The following is an 18,951-nucleotide window of genomic DNA, read 5'->3' as shown; positions in this document are numbered from 1 at the left end:
TTCGTCACTAATGTCAGGAAGTTCTCCGAAGATAGGCACTGGAATTTCATCACAATGAGCTACAGGACGATGTGCTGATTGAAGAGCAGGATACTTGAGGCTGCTCCGGTTCTTTCTGTTGATCCCAGCCGCACCAATTTATGGAAGATTTTGAGGTTTTATGACTTCAAATTGATCCCTTTTCGACACAATCACCCAGAACTATCAGACCTGAATACTTCCTGTCATTAAAATAATCATTTCCAATCAAAACAATTATTCGACATGGCATTTTACCCCCACCAACTTCTTCTAAAATGCTCCACACAAGCGTACTTGTGAACAAAAACGAAAAAAAACGAAAAAAACCGACATGTGGCCATAGCTCAAAAACTTGACCTGATTGAGCAAAACCAATGTGATTTTTGGATTCAGCACATCAGATTCGTCCTAAATCAACTGAAAAAACGCAGACAACAAATTTGTTGTTGACCAGTGTGTGAGCCCTGGAATTATGTTTGGAGTGAGACAACCGCACAACTCCTTTCTGGTTCTACTGTTGAGAATGTCAGGAAGATGGCAAAGTTTTAGTTAGTATCTCTGACTTTATCACTAGAATAGGAAGCCACACAACCCAACACCAGCTTGTGTGCTTAAAAATTGACTAATTATGGCCTAATTGTGGCACAGTCATTTCTTTCCCCCTTGATATATACACACACACACACACATACACACATTGTTTAAAAATAAATAAGAGGGGTATTTAATTCCATGTTCAGAAAGAGAATTCAATGGAGTAAATACTATCCTCTGTGTGGTAATACCACTGCAGCAATTGTGCTCAGTTTCCAACGGGGAAGCCATCATGGTGTCCTCCAGATGTTGTAGACTACATCTCCCTTCACCTCTGACCATTGTCCATGCTGGCTGGGGTTGATGAGAGATATAGTTCTATTGGGAGGGAAGCTCAAGCTGAGATCTCATGACAGTACTATGCATTATAGTTATGAAGGTATCTGTATATATGTGTGTTTAAATTGTTTGTCTTTTTGCCTGTTTTTTTCTTAGCTGGATTTAGAAGATACTTACAAAGGGAAAACATGTGGTTTGTGTGGGAACTATGACGGCAATGACAAAAATGATTTATTCCTGCAGGGTAGGATTTTTAAAATATATATAACTGGCTAATAATAATAGAAACCATCACATTTGTATCCTAACCATTTTCAAAAAATCTCAGGAATTGTGGCTGGATTTGTGGAAATATTTCCTCATTTTACCCTCAAGACAACAGAGATCATGATTGGCCTCAGCAGTGAGATATATAGCTGAGTGGAGATTTGAGCCAGAGACTCAAAAGTCCTAGCCCACCACACAATCTCCTGTACATACATTTGGGGTAAAATCTAATCACTGTCCTTGGTAAGGTAGCCTAGGGTGAAATATTGAGTGAATCTGGGCTGATCTCTGAACTAAACAATGGAGGGTGTGAATTTGTCACTCAGAACTCTTTATTTCACATGTAATAAGGTCTTCCTCTTGGCATTCTAAACAATACCTTCTATGTACAGGCTGACTGGAAGATAGATGCCTGCTTCCTTATTTCTCTTTATGCAGAGCATTTGTACACACTGTGAGTACAGATGAAACTATTTGCTTGTTTCTTCATTTGTAAAATAAATTAAACTATAACGGTACAAACTATATGCTTTAAATCATGGATGGGTGATTGCTGGGTTCAAAACTGAGAGTAAGGCTGTAATCCTAAACCCGCACATTGACCCTGCACAGTAAAGTCCTATTACTGGTGGGATTTTTTTACAGGCTATCCACTATTCCCATGGCAGTTTGGAAACCTTCAGAAAGTAGATGATCCAACAGAGAAGTGTTCTGATGTAATTGGAGACAAAAGAAAGCAGCAAGACAACTCTCAACAGCAAGATAAATGCAAAAATAGATACGTAAGTTGCACTGTTCATGGTATGTGGACCCTGCCCTGCTTTCCATTTGATCCCTCTAAGGGCGGCAGCTCCTCACTGCAAATGTTTCCCTATTCACTTTAGTGGAAGTAATTGCTCCACACGTGCATAAAACTATATACATGGAACTTTCCCCCCTTCAATGAAGATAACAGAGGTGACAATGTTCTCAGTAGCAGATACACATACTTTGATCAGGGAGCCAGAACCTCACATGTTAAGTATCAAAGCAACCCCACAGAAGTCAGTAAATTTATGGTACTGATGCTGTACATGTAAGATCTCCAATCTCCCCACCACTTTCTCTCTTTGACAGAAATCTAAGTGCAAGGAGGTCCTATCCCACTTTGGGAATTGTAAGAGGGTGGTTGCTATTGATGATTATATAGCCATCTGTATTCAAGATATGTGCAGCTGTTCTGAGAAATCTTCTCATTCTGACCTGGTTGCCAGCTGTGTATGCAGCACTCTCAGTCAGTACTCCCGGGACTGTGTCCACAAAGGTGGAGACCCTGGAAAATGGCGATCCAAGGAACTCTGCTGTAAGTAAAGAAAGATTGACTTTTAATTTATTTAACAGCATGCACACACGCGCACACACACACTGAAACAACATGTTAAAATTGCATGTCTGAGTAGACTTGCCTAAATAAAAAAAGGATTTATCAGGTGCTAAAAAAAATGCGGCAAATGTGGCGGCCTAATATCAATGGGCAGGGAGTTCCAGAGTATAGCTGCTGCCACACTGAAAGATGGATTTGTGTAGAACGAAGATTATGTGGCACTTGTAAAAGTGCAAGTTTCACAATCAAAGTGGTAAGGTGAATGAATATTATGCAATGTGATTCTTTACCTAGACTTGTCCCAAGCAGATATGGGTTTATTATACTAATAGGAACAGCTTAAATTCAATAATGTCCAAACTCTGTCAGCTTAACAACAAATAGGTTATCAGAAGGAGTTCCTAATAACCAGTCTCTTTCCCAAGCAGGCAGCAGCAGTATGAAGTCACAATGGTTAGTCTTTCTTCATGAAGTAGGCGACATCAGCATGAGGTCACAATGGCCCTTTTCTCCTCTTCAGGCATTTTTCATTATCACAGGAACTAAAGTGCAGGACTAGCATATCCAGGGTGAGCCTATGATATCCTGCTAGCTGAGGCTAAGGACCAGATTCTGCTGCACCCCACATGCCATGTATAGAAGTGGACTGGGAGCTGAATCTTACTTCAGTGTAGACAACAGGATAGTATCCTCTAGTGCATCTGACGGCAGTAGGCTAGTTGAAGGTGTGTAAAAGACCTGTGGCATATACAGCACAGCTGGTCAACAGAGAGGAATGGCCAGGGGGCTCAGGGAGCATGACACTGCTGCTGCCTGAGGAGATTGGTAGGGGTGTCCCTGGGCATAATATTCAAGAATGGCAACCTAGATATTGAGTGCACTCAGAAGTAAGTCCTACTTTACTCAGTGGCGCTTTGGTGGATAGGTTTTCAGCTTTATACAGCCATCCTTTTAATGCAACATTAACTTCAACCCCCACCCTGAAATGGCAGCCGTCTGTTGTTGCTGTCCAAAAAAACGTGACTAATTCATAGGCTCTCATGCAGATAATACCCATCTGAAGATAGGGATGGAAGGTTTTGTTGATTTTTGTTCTCTTGGTTTTTCATTTTTCCAATCTTAAATTCAGTTCTCTGCTTTTCATGTTTTCCTTTAAAAAAACAATTCTCATGAAAATTCAACAGCATTTGGGTACGGATTTCACATTTTTGCATGCAGTTTTGACTACTGTTCACATTTTTGCTGGCATTTTTTTCATGATGTGCATTTAATGTTATCTTTCCTTATTTTATTCATTCTTATCCATGCTTTCCCCTAATTCATGAGTTTTTGCTTGGTTAGAGAGCTGCATTGCAAAACTGGACAACAGCGAATTTCAAATAATGGCTGTATTTTGGTTTTCGTGTTGTTTTGGAAAGTGCAAATTTGCTAAATTCAGCTTTTAATGCAAACTGAATTCAGTTTCTCCCTACAGCACATACATTGATCCTCCCCAACATTTGGATCAGAAAGGAACACGTACAAGTTCCTCTTCTGCCAGTATCCTGCCCTAGTTCTTTCCCCAATTGTTATCTACTTTGGAACCAGAGTTTCTGCACTTTATATCAGAACCTCTAATTAACTATCCTTACTAAAGTGAATGGGGTCTGCTTATTACAAATCGGCTGTGGTTTGTGCCTGTTGATTCAAGGCTCTGGAAAAGACTTTGGTATGCTTTGGAATCTTGTAAAAATGGTACAACCTCAAAACATTTTCAATAAATGACATCTAACCTAAGTTCATAATAAGAATGGAAAGAATGACTGGAACTGGAAGTATGCTATTTATTTTAAAAATCATATTGAAAACTGTCAATAACATTATTTTTACTTTGCTTGGGTTTGTAGTCCTGAAATGTCCAAACAACCTGGAATATGCAGAATGTGGAAACCCCTGTACTGACACCTGCTTCAACCCAGAAAGGAGCAAAATATGTAAAGCCCCATGTACGGATGGATGCTTTTGTCCTAAAGGTAGAAAATTGACCTGATCTATTATCCATAATTTGCACGGCATTTTAACTGGGCAAAGTAGTATTCCAAACTTTCCTTGTGCATCCTGTCAACACTCCTATGAAACAGGTCACTGAATATGCCCATTTTACGGAGTGTGGACCAATAACATTGCTTGTTTTGTTTTTCTTCATATTATTAAGTGATGTCTGCTAACAAGTACATGAACTTTCACATACCGGTATTTCCTACCAATAATAAAATTATGTGTAGCATTTATTTTTCCCCTTCTAAGCATAACTGAGCACTGTGTTTGAACAGGAAGCATTCTTGATGACATCAAGGGCAAAAATTGCATCCCAGTTGGCAGCTGCCCCTGCACCTTTCAAGGCAAGGTCTATGCAGCTGGAGATACCTACGCCACCCCCTGCCAAAACTGGTACTGTTAAAAGCTTGCTAATAATGATGTATCAGCTTGAGGGAGAACTGGGAGAACTGGTTGTTCTATGCTAAAATCTAAGTCTGGAGGAGATTCTCTTTCGGAAGTTCACAACCAAAACTTTGAAATGCAACAAATTGCATCTAAAATGTCTCCCCCTCCCGCATTTACTGGGGTCAAAAACTGAAAACCCCTAGAAACATTCTCAGTAAAAAAGTCATCCTAGAAAGTTCAGCTCAACTCCAGCTGATTGTGGAGAGAGCAGAAAGAATTACATGGCAGCAAAGCATCTTCTTGACCAAAGTCTGTTTTGGGGCCTAATCCAGCCCCTGTGGCAGTTTATTTCCTGGGGTAAAATCCTAAAAAACCCTCAACAACTTCAACCCTAAAAAAAGGTTAACAACCTTGGTCGGCCCTTTGGTCGGCCCTCACGGCCCTTCACTTCATCAAATCTGGCCCTCTTTGAAAAAAGTTTGGACACCGCTGGTTGACTAAACAACAATCCCTGCTTTCCACTCCTGGCCCATATTCCATGCTTCCAGCATTGGAAAGAAAAAGAGCTGCTGTGCTTTAAAGTGCATTGAGCTGAGAAGCTGACTACATAATATATAGATTCAACTTCTTGATTCTGGAAAATGTTCAGGGCTGGTCACATGTGTTTTCTGCACTATTGTTATTGAGGATTAAGCTACTCTTTCGGTCTTGTAGTACTTGCATGAGTGGAAAATGGTCCTGCACATCACTGCCTTGTTCTGGAAACTGTAAAATAGAAGGTGGATTCCACATAACAACATTTGATAAGAAGCAATTCGTTTTCCATGGCAACTGCAACTATGTCTTAGCTAAGGTAGGGGTTTTTTAAAAATTGTTTGAGACCTTCTAGGAGCAGCAAATAAACACCAACAGTAGTGCACTGAGGTTGCATAACATCCTCAAATTAAGCGTCTCATTAAATGCTTTGTTCCAGGAGACTGATAAACTGTATTGTAAATGTAGCCCTTTGTAATTGTAAATGAGCACTAACCAATTGGGGCCTTTCACGTTCATACAGCCATATTCTGCATTGTATTTGCTGTTGCAGCTGACTCATTTCTTCCCCTTTGAGTATGAGGAAAATGTGATTTCTCCACACCTGAATCACAAACTTGAGAAAAATACATAGATTGTGCATAACTCTTGAGTGACAAGGACACATTTCTTTTGCGGGGGAAAGGGCTTAAGTGCAGCTCTGTACATTACATGACAAACATGCCATGTACCGGTATAGGTTCAATGAAATTACACTATGTTTTTCCTGCAGCAAAACAAAAATATGTGTTGATGTCATGTGTGTCACATGTGGATTTAATGACCATGTGTCTGTGGATCATGGTTAAACAAACCAACAAACAAACCAGATGTGTTCACAGCATGCACTATGCAATGTATATGCCATCCAGCTTTGCTACTGATGATGGAAACAGCAAGCACACATGCCACATGAAATATGGATTTGCAGCAAGTCTGGAACTAGGGTGGGGGGAATCTTGTCTAAACCATTTTGAGAAATAAGGCTTAAGTGTTTTCACCATCTGCAGAATAAGGCCCACTAAATTCATCAGGACTTAGGCAGTACTCAATATTATGTCATACATGTATGTTGAAAGTTACACCTGTGTCTAATCTGTCTGAATTGAGAGAATTGGAAGGTTCTACATCTGCGAAAATATGCAGAAAAAACGTTAGCTTTTCCCAGTTTGTCTGTCTTGCAAGTAGGTGTGTGCAAAACTTCCCCTTGTTATTATAACAGCACTGACTCCATGTTAGGCAGGGGGGGAAGAGGCCATGTAGACAGTGTTCAGCATCCACTGCCCATCTCCTCTACAAGAGATTGGCAATGTGTCAGATGAACATACACCCTGGTTGCTGGCCACATCAGCTGCATTAATGGTGTATTTCCCTCTTCATTTTCAGGACACAGATGGTTCCTTTGTGGTCATTGGAGAGATTGTTCAATGTGGAGTTTCCAAGACTATGACTTGTCTGAAGAATGCTTTAATCACTTTAGGAGCCCTTGTAAGTTGCTAGAGTTACAGTATGTCTAGAAGTGCTGCCACCACCTGTCAGAAATGCAGAACAATCTGAACTCAAGGAAGACACTGGAGTAAATTATACTGGGATAATTACCCTATTCTACACTCTGTTCATGAGTGGGGCTACTGCTGGCTGAGTTGGTCTGAGCTCAGAAGAAGGAAAATGAGCCTTTAAAATAAAGCTTGACGTACACCACCCTTTCTGCAGGAAACTTCCACTGGATTTGTCGGTCATATCACCAAGCTGAATAGAGTTTGGAATAGGGCTAAGTCTCCCCTTGTGCCATCCTGCCCCTGCCACTTTCCTGGAATGCCCCTTTTTGGGAACTTATCCTGGCCTCGACTCAGCACCAGATGAGCTGGGGTGGAGACTTACACCAACATATCTTTGACTGAATCAGTTTAGCCAAAGACTCGCCTGTTTCAAACTCCACCTCTGACAGATATTGGATTTGGATTGCTCCCTAAGTGCTTTGTCAGTGTTCATGCATTTCTTTATTTTTCCTTTCTTTGCAGAGTATAAGAGTCTGTTCCACTGGAGATGTGTATGTCAATAATGCCATTGCGGTATTGCCTATAACGAAAGGTCAGCATTCAGTTTCACTCCAAATTTCCAATGAAAGCTATGTACCTGTAAGGTGGTTGCTCCTACTCGGATATAGTTTTTAGCTGAAGGCAAGTTCTGTTGTTTTTTTTTATTAGATGGCGTCACACTCTTCAGACCATCTACATTCTATGTCAACATCCTGACTTCTTCAAGGGTACAAATTCAAGTACAACTGAAACCCATTATGCAGATCTTCATAACAGTAGACGAAACTTATCAAAACCATACTTCTGGTATAGTATTTCGCCATGCATGAACTCCTACTGTCTTTGATTTCATGAAATATTCGCAAACTTTCTCAAGGATAAACTGACATCACAAATGTCTAGAGCAGGGATGGGGAACCTGGAGTTTTTCCCAACTCTCATCAGCCCTGACCTTTGCTCTGGCTGACTAGGGATGATGAGAGCTGGAGTTCAACAACATCTGGAAGCCAAGCAGGTCACCCACCTCTGGATAAGGCTACTTAAAGTGATCTTTTATTCAAAAGAAATTTAGTTCTATCTTGATATGTTTGTCTCATATTGGAATGTTTGGAATAATTGATATCAAGAATCTACATCTTGCCAATGATATTTTCCTTAGTTTCCATGCTTTTATCTGACATATCCTGTTCTCCTGTTCTCTGGAGAGCATATGAAGCTTGGAAAGCCAAGTGTTATCAAGAAATTGGGGAGACAATTTTTTGGGAATCCCATTCCACCCTTTGTGGATTGTTACATGTCCCATGTCTGTTTACATTCTAACACAGATTGCTCGCGTGAGCAGAACTTCCGCTCTGTTTTTAGTCTCTCTGAGAAGACGGCAAGGAGAGAAGCCATGTTTTCTTTGTCTTGATTTATGTAGAATAAATGTGTAGTTTAGTATCGTGTCCACGCCTCAAGCCTCATCTGTTGTGCAGTTTACACTGCTGAGTAATGTGTGCTCAAGCCTGCTCTGCAGCTTGAGTCACAGAGGCACATCGGGGAGGATGGTCGATGGATCTCCGCAGCGGCAAAGCTGAGAAAGGAGAGGTTCCAGCTGGGGCTGAGCCAGCTGGCTTTTCATCCCCCGATCCCAACAAAAGTGTCTTTGGGGATAAAACATCCCAAGCACATTGCTTCTGTTGGACTCTGTCAGGTGTGATGCTGCTGAAATGAGTTAAGTAGGTTGGTCAATGCCCCCCTCTCCTTGTTTGCCCATGTTGATGAGACTATGGAGGAAAGGGATGCAGTTGCCATCTCCAACATTGCTACTACCACCCTCAAGAGATAGGTAGATGCAGGATTGGGGGTAACAGGCTCTCTGAAACAAGAGAGAGAGAGAGAGAACCAATGAACACGTGTGTGCTGTGTTTAGTTTGCTATTGTGTTTTTACTGTTGCATTGTAAAATGCAGTCTTACAAAGACTGATTAAGTGCACTCAGTTAGGATTACTTTATTCTGGGATTGACTCATCATGCCACCAACATCAGTTCTAGTATAGTCTAGTACAGTATGAGGCCTGCTTCTAACTATAGTTAACATAATGGGAACCTAGCTTTCATAAAGATCCTTACATATTGTTACATTTATGCATTTTGATCTACATCCCATTCATGAATAGGTATCATTAGACTTTCAGAGCCTAAATCTAGTTTTCACCCATTTGTCTGTCCTTTCTTTGCCCACAAACAAGGCTCTCTTTCTGCTCTGTAACAGGGTCCTGAATTTGTTTTGTTAGATAGGGTGTTTCAAAGACTTTGTCTGGATTTTTGTCTTGTACCTTCCTTTACCTACCTAGGCCTTTGTGGAAATTTCAACAATGATCAGGCTGATGATTTTCAAACCATCAGTGGGATTGTAGAAGATTCTGCTTCAGTGTTTGGAAACTCATGGAAAACTATGGCCAGCTGTGCTGATGTTCAAGACAGCTTTGAGGATCCCTGTCAGAAAAGTGTTGATAAAGGTATTATATTTTCTCCTCATTTCATGCTTTCCCTAAATGCAGCACTTTGTTTTCTACCATGAGAGGAATGACAGCCATTCTTCTATTTTTAATAACTTTTCTGTTTGTCAGACCTATGTACCACTCACTCTCCAGCAGTGTTTCTAGAATGGTTTACAAAGCCCCAACCACAACCCTATATAAGAAAATATGGCACAACCAGAAAACATTGATTAAAATAGAAGATGAAATTGGCAAGTTAAACTGGTATATAAGCGAAAGCTTACACAATCCATTCTACAACCAGAAGGGAATTTTTATTTGCCCCTTGCTGTGGCTAACTCTACTCATATTTACTTAGATTTACCCTAAGTCCTAGTTGGTTCATTGTCTTACACCCAAGTAAAAGTGTATGCCTAGGAGTTTTAGCCTGAGTATATGGGGTAGCTCCCTCATTTTCTAAATGAATGATCAAAATTAGAATGTTTTTTTCAAAAACACGTATGTGATAAGCTAATACAAATTGCTGGTGGGCCACATACTCAACCTGAAGAACCAAAAGAGGCTCCTGGGAGGCCGGAGGGACATTGCTGGCTAAAATGTTTTAAAACGTTTAAAATGGTTTTAATTTTGGTTCCTCTGTTTTGTTTTTGTTGTGTTGGGGTTGGTTAAGTGTTTAGTTGGGGTTGGCATCTCTTTTAATTTGGGTATAACTGTAAATTATTATTATTATTATTATTATTATTATTATTATTATTATTATTATTTCTGACCAAACTGCGGGAAGTAGTGGGGGACAGAGGTGCCTGGCGTGCTCTGGTCCATGGGGTCACGAAGAGTCGGACACGACTAAACGACTAAACAACAACAACAACAACAAATTATTATTATTTATTTATTTATTTTCTATTGACTTATTGGTTTATTTATAGTCTGTATAAGGTATTCTGTTTCTTAATGTTTGATTATGTTTTTATATATGCTGTAAGCAGCCCAGATGATGATGATGATGATGATGATGATATTTATAGCAAGCTCCTTGTAAAATGCAGGTGATATTTTCACTCATTAGTGTGGCATTTGAATGACTCCCATTTTGTAAATAATCTTTGGGAATCCTCATTTTCTCTTATAGAAAAATTTGGGCAGCATTGGTGTGCTCTTCTGTTGGATGCAAAGGGGGTATTTGCTGAGTGCCATTCTGTTAATGACCCAGCTCCTTATATCAAGGTAAGGCAAGGATTCATTCCTATTTTAAAACATCTCCTCTCATATCTGGCACAATGTCAGGTGCATTCTGATCAGATAGGCAGCGATCTAAGTAGTTGCTATGTTTCAGCTTGCCCGTGTCTGCTTCCCATAAAGTTGAATAAATGATGGAAGCTCTGCAAGCTATTTTGCCACAGGGGTGTTCTACTTTTTGTGAGTGAGATGAAATAAGCCAGCAGAACCATCATCACATCTTCTGACAGTATGAAAGAGCAGCTCTTTAGAGCTTAAGTAGCTGGTAGATAAGCTGTACAGGTAGGTATAGTTGCCCTCTAGTGGCCTGTCTGGGAACAGTGAACCGCTTTCCCTATATCTCAAGAAATGTAACATGAATTTCTTGGAAATTAGGCCTGAGCCAAAGAAATAAGACTGAATCTACTCCTTTTTCTTTCTTCATTTTTTGGGGTATTTTTTGTATCATTTTCTTATAGCAATAAAAAGGTGAAAAGAACTAAAGCAAGAGAAAGAAAGAAAAAGGTTTTGATAAGTGAATTCTGGAATATGATTTCAACCTTGCAGGATTAAATATCCCGATTACAGTGGTACCTCGCAAGACGAATGCCTCGCAAGACAAAAAACTCACAAGACGAAAGGGTTTTTGGTTTTTTGAGTTGCTTTGCAAGACGATTTTCCCCTATGGGCTTGCTTCGCAAGACGGAAACGTCTTGCAAGTTTGTTTCCTTTGTCTTATCACCGTTAATACAGTTGCGACTTGACTTCGAGGAGCAACTCATAGCACGCGGTGTGGTAGCCTTTTCTGAGGTTTTTGAAGACTTTGGTGATTTTTGAAGCTTTTCCAAAACTTTTCCAAAACCGTGCTTCGCAAGACGAAAAAAATCGCAAGACGAAAAAACTCGTGGAACGAATTAATTTCATCTTGCGAGGCACCACTGTATTTATTTGAGGAAAAAGAGGATGTTCTAGTCACAGAGCTGCATTAATTCCCCTTTGCAATGACATATATATGTGTCATAAATGGACATTCTTTGACAGAGAGCTTTCCCCTGAAATTAGAACTTGTTTATACATGCAAAGAAGCGGTCAAGGCAGAAACACAAGCAATCCATGCTGCTTCTTTGAACAGAGGAGCCCACTCTCACTCTGTCATTTATCTGTTGGGGAATGTGACGCTTCTTTAGAGCACTGATTCTTGTATCTGCTTCTACGTTTATTACTTAGAACTGCGTTTACGACACTTGCAATGCTGAGAGGAGCAAAGAGGCTCTGTGCAGCGTTTTCTCTGGCTATGCCAGAGATTGTGCCGCAAGAGGCATCCACTTGAAAGGATGGAGAGGCAGCATCTGTGGTAGGTGTGGTGTGTTATTCTCTCGTACTCCTAAGCCATTTTTAATAATTCAAAGTAGCATACACTTAAAGTAATATTGAACACATTTGGTGAGCTCTTTGCCATGTACATAGTACTTTCAGGACTGATCTTTTAAAAAAATAATAATAATCAAATGGCATCCACACCCAGAATGGTTGTGTAATGATGGCAGGAGGGCAGCTTCACAAATCAGTTTTTCTCTTCCATCCCAATGATGGGTGTGCAGGGGCAGAACCAATGTTTGTCCAATAGTGATTGGGGGCGGGGCAGAATCTGATTCAGTTTGCATTTAAAACTGAATCCACCAAATTTACGCTTTCTGAAATAATATGCTAACCAAAACACAGCCATTCTTTGAAATTTGCACTTACATTATCTGAACTTTGCGATGCAATTCTTCAAACAGAACTGCATATATTAGGGGAAAGCATGCATAAATGAATATATTTGTAAAAACAACATACTGACATGTGTTATGTGCAAAAATTGCACATAGTCAAAATTCCATATAAAAATGTGTTCATTAATATAAATTCACAGGAAAAGGCTGGTGAAATTTCATTATTTTTTTTCAATTTCAAATTCCTGCAAAATGTGGAAAACAAACTAATAATTTAGGTGCATCACATTGACTTCACCAACCAACCTGCTTCATTAAAATCAAGGGAAATTATTTCCATTATGTTTGGGATTGCAGCTTGTCTCATTTGCTTTGAAGGGCCTCCTGCAAGGAGCCTTGCTGCTTCCCTTGTGAAATAAACTATTGTTCTTTGGAGTCAAAGATAAGCATACTCACTTTGCTCATTCCATCCCTTGTTTTGTGTCTTTTGCAAAGATGTCTCCACAGAGTGCCCTAAGAATATGGTATACAACTATGAAGTGAAGTTCTGCAACAACTCTTGCCGGTCCCTGAGGGAGCCTGATGTGCTATGCAGTGTTCAGACCATCCCTGTGGATGGCTGCAGCTGCCCTGCGGGAACTTACCTAATGAATGAGGAAGAATGTGTCTTTCCAGAGGACTGTCCATGTTACCACAAGGGCCTGCTGATACAACCCAGAAGTTCATTTCAAAAGGATGAGCTCGTGTGGTAAAGTTATTTAGTTAATAGTCAAAACATGTCTGTAAAAGGTTGTTGCAAATCCTCAAAAGAACCAGCCTGTTAATTAAAGGTACCTTGATTTTAAAAGGCATTTGTTTCTAAGGAGCAAGATATAGATTACAGATATGGCTTATTTGGGGGATGGGTGTATTTGCATGACTGGAACTTGAGTAGTTTTCCACACCCCCTCTTTATGCATTTGTGTGAGACTTCCCTTTTGTGTTTTAATATCTCTAGCAAGTGCATTCGAGGACAATTAGATTGCATTGAAAACACAGAAACAAAGAAAGGTAAGACCTCTTTTTTACTTACTATGCAACTTTAAACCAAGATGTTGGAATTTGACATTTGTTTTGAACTACTGTCGCGTTCCACATGCACAAGTTAGGATTTGATCCTCCTTGATCCTCTGGAGAATCCTAGATTTAGGGATCAAATCTAACTCCGTCCCCTCTGCATTTGCTTTTGCGTGTTCTGACCCAGAAACCTCCCCGCTGAATAAATTCACACTTGACTCAAATTCTAGTTTGGTTTTTGGCAGAATTTAGGCCACAACTTTATTGATTACAGAAAGTGAGTGGTTGCATAGGCTCTGGTTCGACTAGCTTCCTGCACACTTGCAGGTAGTGGTGACCTAGGGTTCCAGCATAGGTCAGCCAAGGGTGAACACCTGGATAGGCAAAAAGTCAGAAGCAGACTATGTCCGCCATCCAGATGTCCCCCTGGACTCAGGCATGGGAACAACCCCCTCTCAGGGGTTGACCAAAGCATTGAGTCCCTGGATTCCTTTAACAGAATACCCTTCACATAGGGATGGGAGACCGTTCCCCCATCCCTATCACCTGAACCAGAGCCTATCCACAACCTTACAAGTTGTGACGATTTGCTACGCGGCAGGCGAAACCCAAACGGCAACAGCCAATCAGCCAAATGGGGAAAATTCCTGCTGTGCCCCTGTCTCAACGACATACAACACACGACACCATAGCAAGGTCAAGCGCACAAGCCCTAAAAATAGGGAGAGGTGGGCGGATGTTCCGAATGCATGCGCCGAAAGTGGTAGCTCTGGGTCACTTGCATGGGTATATATAGGTCCCTCAATCTGTTTGGACTGCACCCCATTGGTCCGATTAAACCCAACATCGAGGGACCTACCAAACTGGTGTTGTGGCTGACCAATCTTACCCACCCACAACACAGGGGATTGGTCTCCAGGTCTCATTGCAAAACGTGCCCTCTTTTAGGGAGGACACAATCTCTACAGCTCTTGTATGTAGCTTTTAAAGTTGCCTTAGGAAAGTCTGCTTTAGGACAAGCTCTATCTCTATCGCCATCTCTGAATAAGTTTGTAAAGGAACGTGATTTGAGTTAAGCTGCTACTCACCCCTCAATCCAGTTCAAGTAAAGAAAAAAGCATTGGGGGATTTGACAACAGATCACTTGCATCACATCTATTGTGTCACTAACATTGGGAGACAGAGATAATAAAGCTTCCGTAGAGAAGGAAAATTATGAGCATATATCTATGCCCTTGATGGTTGGAATGGTTTTACATTTTAGACATCTGGGGTTCTGGAATCTGCTGAGTGCTATGCATAGTTTTACACTGTCTTGCTTTCTTGTCTTGGTAATTGTGTCCTTATTCCAGATTGCCCTTATCCAATGTCCTACTTTGACTGCAGCTCTGCTGGCCGAAGTGCGACTGGATCAGAATGCCAGAAAAGTTGTGAAACACAAGACATGCAATGTGTAAGGGCTTAAGCTCGTGGCAGTGATATATGCACCCTAACCACTCCATGCGCTCAAGTGAGCTTCATGAGTGCTAATGGGAAGTGTATTTGCCCTAGCCACACAAGCCTCCTGGGCTGGCATCCATGAGAGCAAAGCTGGTTATTTTTCAAGGGGATTTCTAGATAGTGTGATATTTCTTTTGCCTGTCTGATGTAAAAGAAAATAACATGAAGTGGCCTCTAAAATTATTTCAATTGAGTATTAACTAGTTATAAGGGCAAACAAATATTTTGGGAGACCCAAACATGGTGCCTGAATATATATGAACAACATAATGCCTTATTCATTTGATTGCCTTCTTCTTGATCAGACATAATTCCAAGAAAAGCAGCAGGCCATACATGTCTCCTATATGGTACTGCTGCTCTCTTGTGTTAAAATCTCACCCATGGACATTGGCCTTTTATACGCAGGATATTATTTGCCAGGCAGATGAGCACATCCTCATGTTAGAACAGGATGGCTTTCACTTTTCAGTGACTCAGCCTTATTTACTGTGCATAAGCACAAGCCAGAGAAGATCCATCTCATCTGTGATACAGGTGTTACCATTAAATATGCAGATGAAAGGGGAGAAAGAGCAATTGTAGCTTTCCCCATTCTTTCACTGATCCTCCACCTGTGGTGGTGGCAGGACTCCAGGGGTGTCACAAAATTTACAAAGCAACCAGTGAAGGAGTGGGCAGGGGAAGCCATGGCTGTTCCATCTCCTGTTTTGTCCGATTTAACGGTAAAGCCTAAACTTCTGGCTTGCAACCTGTTGACTCTGCTTTGTAAATACACCACCATCTTTCCATCCAGATAATTTCACTAATTTGCTGTATTACCGTTCTCTGAACATAGTCTTCACAGTCCCTGCATCCCTGTGAACTGAACCATCTAACGTTTTACGGTGCTGGTGAATATCTAACAGTATCATAACAACAGCATTTTCTGAAGGGCTGCCTTTATTTTCTCACCCAATATTTGTTCCCTTCTGTATCAATTTCCATTTTGTTTCCATGCACTCAACCAAGTATGCTACAGAATGTGTCTCTGGATGCATGTGTCCTGATGGGCTGGTGTCCGATGGTCACGGAAACTGTATTGAGGAGGAGCAGTGCCCCTGCATGCGTGGAAGGAAGTTCTACAGTCCTGGCACACAAATCACAGTAAATTGCAATACATGGTACAGTATTCTTCAGTGTTCTTAAAGCCAGTACATTTGTAAATTGTAGCAAATAAATGTGGGAGCAGGAGGAAAAGGAGGGGGCATGAAAGTATTTTAGTTATGTGGTGAAATAGGGAGGAGCTGAAAGAGAACAAAGGGGGAAAGAGGTGCCAGCCTGTAGAGAGCAGTTTGGAAAAGGGTTTGGTTGTGAAATATCCACTGTTATTGCTGGCGTCCAAAGGTTTTAGGAGGCCCCTCACAAAACAAACCCCTATAGACCAGATAAACTAGTCTATCAAGTTTTTGTTTTGTGGTGTGCGTGATCTTGGGTATTTACAAATAGCCCCAGGCCGATTTTATGAGCAATTGTGACATTTGTAAGAATCTTTTCAGTTTAATATTAATACTTTAATCCTTTGAATGATCTACCTAATGCAAGTCTCTGCATTCATTTGGGGGTGTTTTTATGAACTGCACTGCAGTTCATTCAAAGAATACCCAATGCAGCGTATCGAAGAATTGAGCACCAGTTCAGGCTACCATTTTGGAAGTAACTCCCCCCCCCCAATAAACACATAGTTTTGTGGAAGTGTTTCCCATGCGGTAAGATCACACATGACAACAATCACTTTGTACAAATTAGATTTGCAGCCAGTGGCAATTAGCCTCTCTGGCTGCCATGCCCTTAACCATGAACATTTGTAAACTTGATGCTTAGATGTGAAACTCTCCCTACCCCTAAAATATCATCCCCTGGTAGTTAAGCTTGTTAATTTCTGACATTATTGGGCTTTTATTTATTTTTGTTGCTTCAGATGCAGCAACTTATCACCCATCAGACAAGGTCTTTACTGTAAATCCCCCTGTTGTATAGAAGGCTATACATTGTAATAAGAAGGAAAGTAATACTGTCATTTCAGCTGACAGATCCAGAGGAATTATCATTATACTATTAATTACCCTGCCTACTTGCAGTTTTCTTTGAGGGGACAAGTTGTGATATTTTATGTTTAATCTCTCAGCATGTGCTACAAGAGGCAATGGAACTGTACAAAGAACTACTGCCAAGGAGCCTGCATGGTGTATGGAAATGGCCACTATTTCAGCTTTGATGGAACAAAATTTGATTTCATGGGAGGCTGTGATTATATCCTAGCCCAGGTATTTAATCTTTGCTACTTGCCTTATGGACTGTTTAGTGTGGAACCAAGTGGAAATTTTGTGATTTCACTGCTTTACCCGTCTGTAGTGCAGTGCCCACCGACCCAGTGTGCACCATTGAACTCCTTGGGGTATACTTATAAGTAGACATGCTGAAAGTGATTTTCAGAAACTTCATATTGACTGACTGAGGGCCAGAATCCGTACTTTTCCCACTTCTCGTCTATGATTGTGGACTCTTGCAAATGTTGCATGGGTTTGCCATGTAAGAAAATGGCTCATCACATCAGACTATGGCTTGTGGAATGTCCCGTTTAATTCACCAGGTACCTCCAAGCAAAAAATCCCATAGATGAAAATAATGAGCTTGGCACACCATATTTTGCAAGTTTCTTAAAACCAAGTTACATTTTCAGCTAAACAATGTTTAAAAGTCCATCTAGGGCTGTACATTTTAGACTAAAAGGTTTCATATTTGAGTGAGTGTCCTCCTGTGCCAAAACTCCCTACCATTTTGAGGTTTTTGTTTTATGATCAAGTGGTATATAATTTTTATGAAATAAAGGAAAATCACAACAGGAAGACAATTTCTTGACTAACTTTCTCCTTATAGTTTTCTACATGCCAGTAGTTGTTACTTTTATTTTATTTTTTAAAATAAAAAGAATAGTTGTGAGTATTCAAAATTACAGCCTCTTTTACCTGTAGTCTGAAGTGGCACAGTTACCAGTACAGATCCAGGAGGATATTTTGCTTTCAGCATATTCCCAAGTTTGAGACCTGGTTAAATTCATACATTTAATAAAGAAAACTGCCTTAGCTGGCATGCACTTCCTTCTGTAGAATATTTGCCATTGTGGCTTGAATATGGAGAACGTAACATTAAACGTATTATTGTTTCCTTTCCCAAGGACTTTTGCCCTGATAACCCTGACCCAGGCACTTTTCAAATTGTAACACAGAACATGGCATGTGGTAAATCCCTGAGCATTTGTTCCTTGAAAATTCGCATCATCTTGGCGGTAAGTCCACAATCAGCCTTGTAAGTGGAGAACTTCAAAACTGGATTGACAGTTTGGGTTTCTTTGCTTACAGTAGCTAATCTACACCTTTAATACCCTGTCTCCCCATAAACTTCATTCAGATTTTAAAAGAGTAGTTGTGTTAATCTGTTGGAAGGAAGGACAGAAGGAAGGACTAGATACGGGTGCGATTAGACTTCAGAATTAACTGGATTATTGGCTGGATTTGAGGGACCCCAACTCCTAATGTGCTTATGTATTACCTACTTCAAATATCTGGTTGTATTAGCTGCACATCTGAGAAAGGGTCTGGGGTAGTCCGAAAGGACCTTGGCACTTTATAATGATACCATCTCTGAGTATGTGCTAAGGCTTTGAAACAGGTTTATTGTGACATAAACATCTATGGTCCAGAGTATCTAGCCCAAGAAAGTTTATACTACAACAAACCTGTTAGCCTTTAATGTGCCACAGGACCCTTTGAAGCTTTTACACTTGACCGTATACCACTAACACACACAATTTATGCTCCCATTTACATGTGCACATCTCAGAGACCACATTCACCCTCATTCACATGCAGCACACACAC

General features: G+C 40.6%; 1 protein-coding gene across 1 annotated transcript in view; it reads left to right on the top strand.

Annotated features, from left to right (window-relative positions):
* The window catches only part of LOC114584047 (mucin-5B-like), a 52,875-nt gene that overhangs the window by 8,623 nt on the left and 25,301 nt on the right, over positions 1–18,951 (top strand). The window contains exons 4-21 of the mRNA XM_077931553.1: positions 1,051–1,138; positions 1,807–1,943; positions 2,278–2,503; positions 4,411–4,536; positions 4,837–4,954; positions 5,663–5,801; positions 6,908–7,009; positions 7,543–7,612; positions 7,729–7,866; positions 9,396–9,560; positions 10,675–10,769; positions 11,988–12,114; positions 12,971–13,223; positions 13,473–13,525; positions 14,884–14,984; positions 16,043–16,194; positions 17,199–17,337; positions 18,249–18,359. Coding sequence (XP_077787679.1) covers positions 1,051–1,138; positions 1,807–1,943; positions 2,278–2,503; positions 4,411–4,536; positions 4,837–4,954; positions 5,663–5,801; positions 6,908–7,009; positions 7,543–7,612; positions 7,729–7,866; positions 9,396–9,560; positions 10,675–10,769; positions 11,988–12,114; positions 12,971–13,223; positions 13,473–13,525; positions 14,884–14,984; positions 16,043–16,194; positions 17,199–17,337; positions 18,249–18,359 — 2,340 coding nt within the window. The remainder of the gene's footprint in view (positions 1–1,050; positions 1,139–1,806; positions 1,944–2,277; positions 2,504–4,410; positions 4,537–4,836; positions 4,955–5,662; positions 5,802–6,907; positions 7,010–7,542; positions 7,613–7,728; positions 7,867–9,395; positions 9,561–10,674; positions 10,770–11,987; positions 12,115–12,970; positions 13,224–13,472; positions 13,526–14,883; positions 14,985–16,042; positions 16,195–17,198; positions 17,338–18,248; positions 18,360–18,951) is intronic.

Source organism: Podarcis muralis, chromosome 1 (assembly GCF_964188315.1).
Source record: "Podarcis muralis chromosome 1, rPodMur119.hap1.1, whole genome shotgun sequence".
Classification (NCBI taxonomy): domain Eukaryota; kingdom Metazoa; phylum Chordata; class Lepidosauria; order Squamata; family Lacertidae; genus Podarcis; species Podarcis muralis.
Note: the sequence above shows the minus strand (reverse complement) of the source record. Positions and strands in the feature narration are given on the sequence as shown.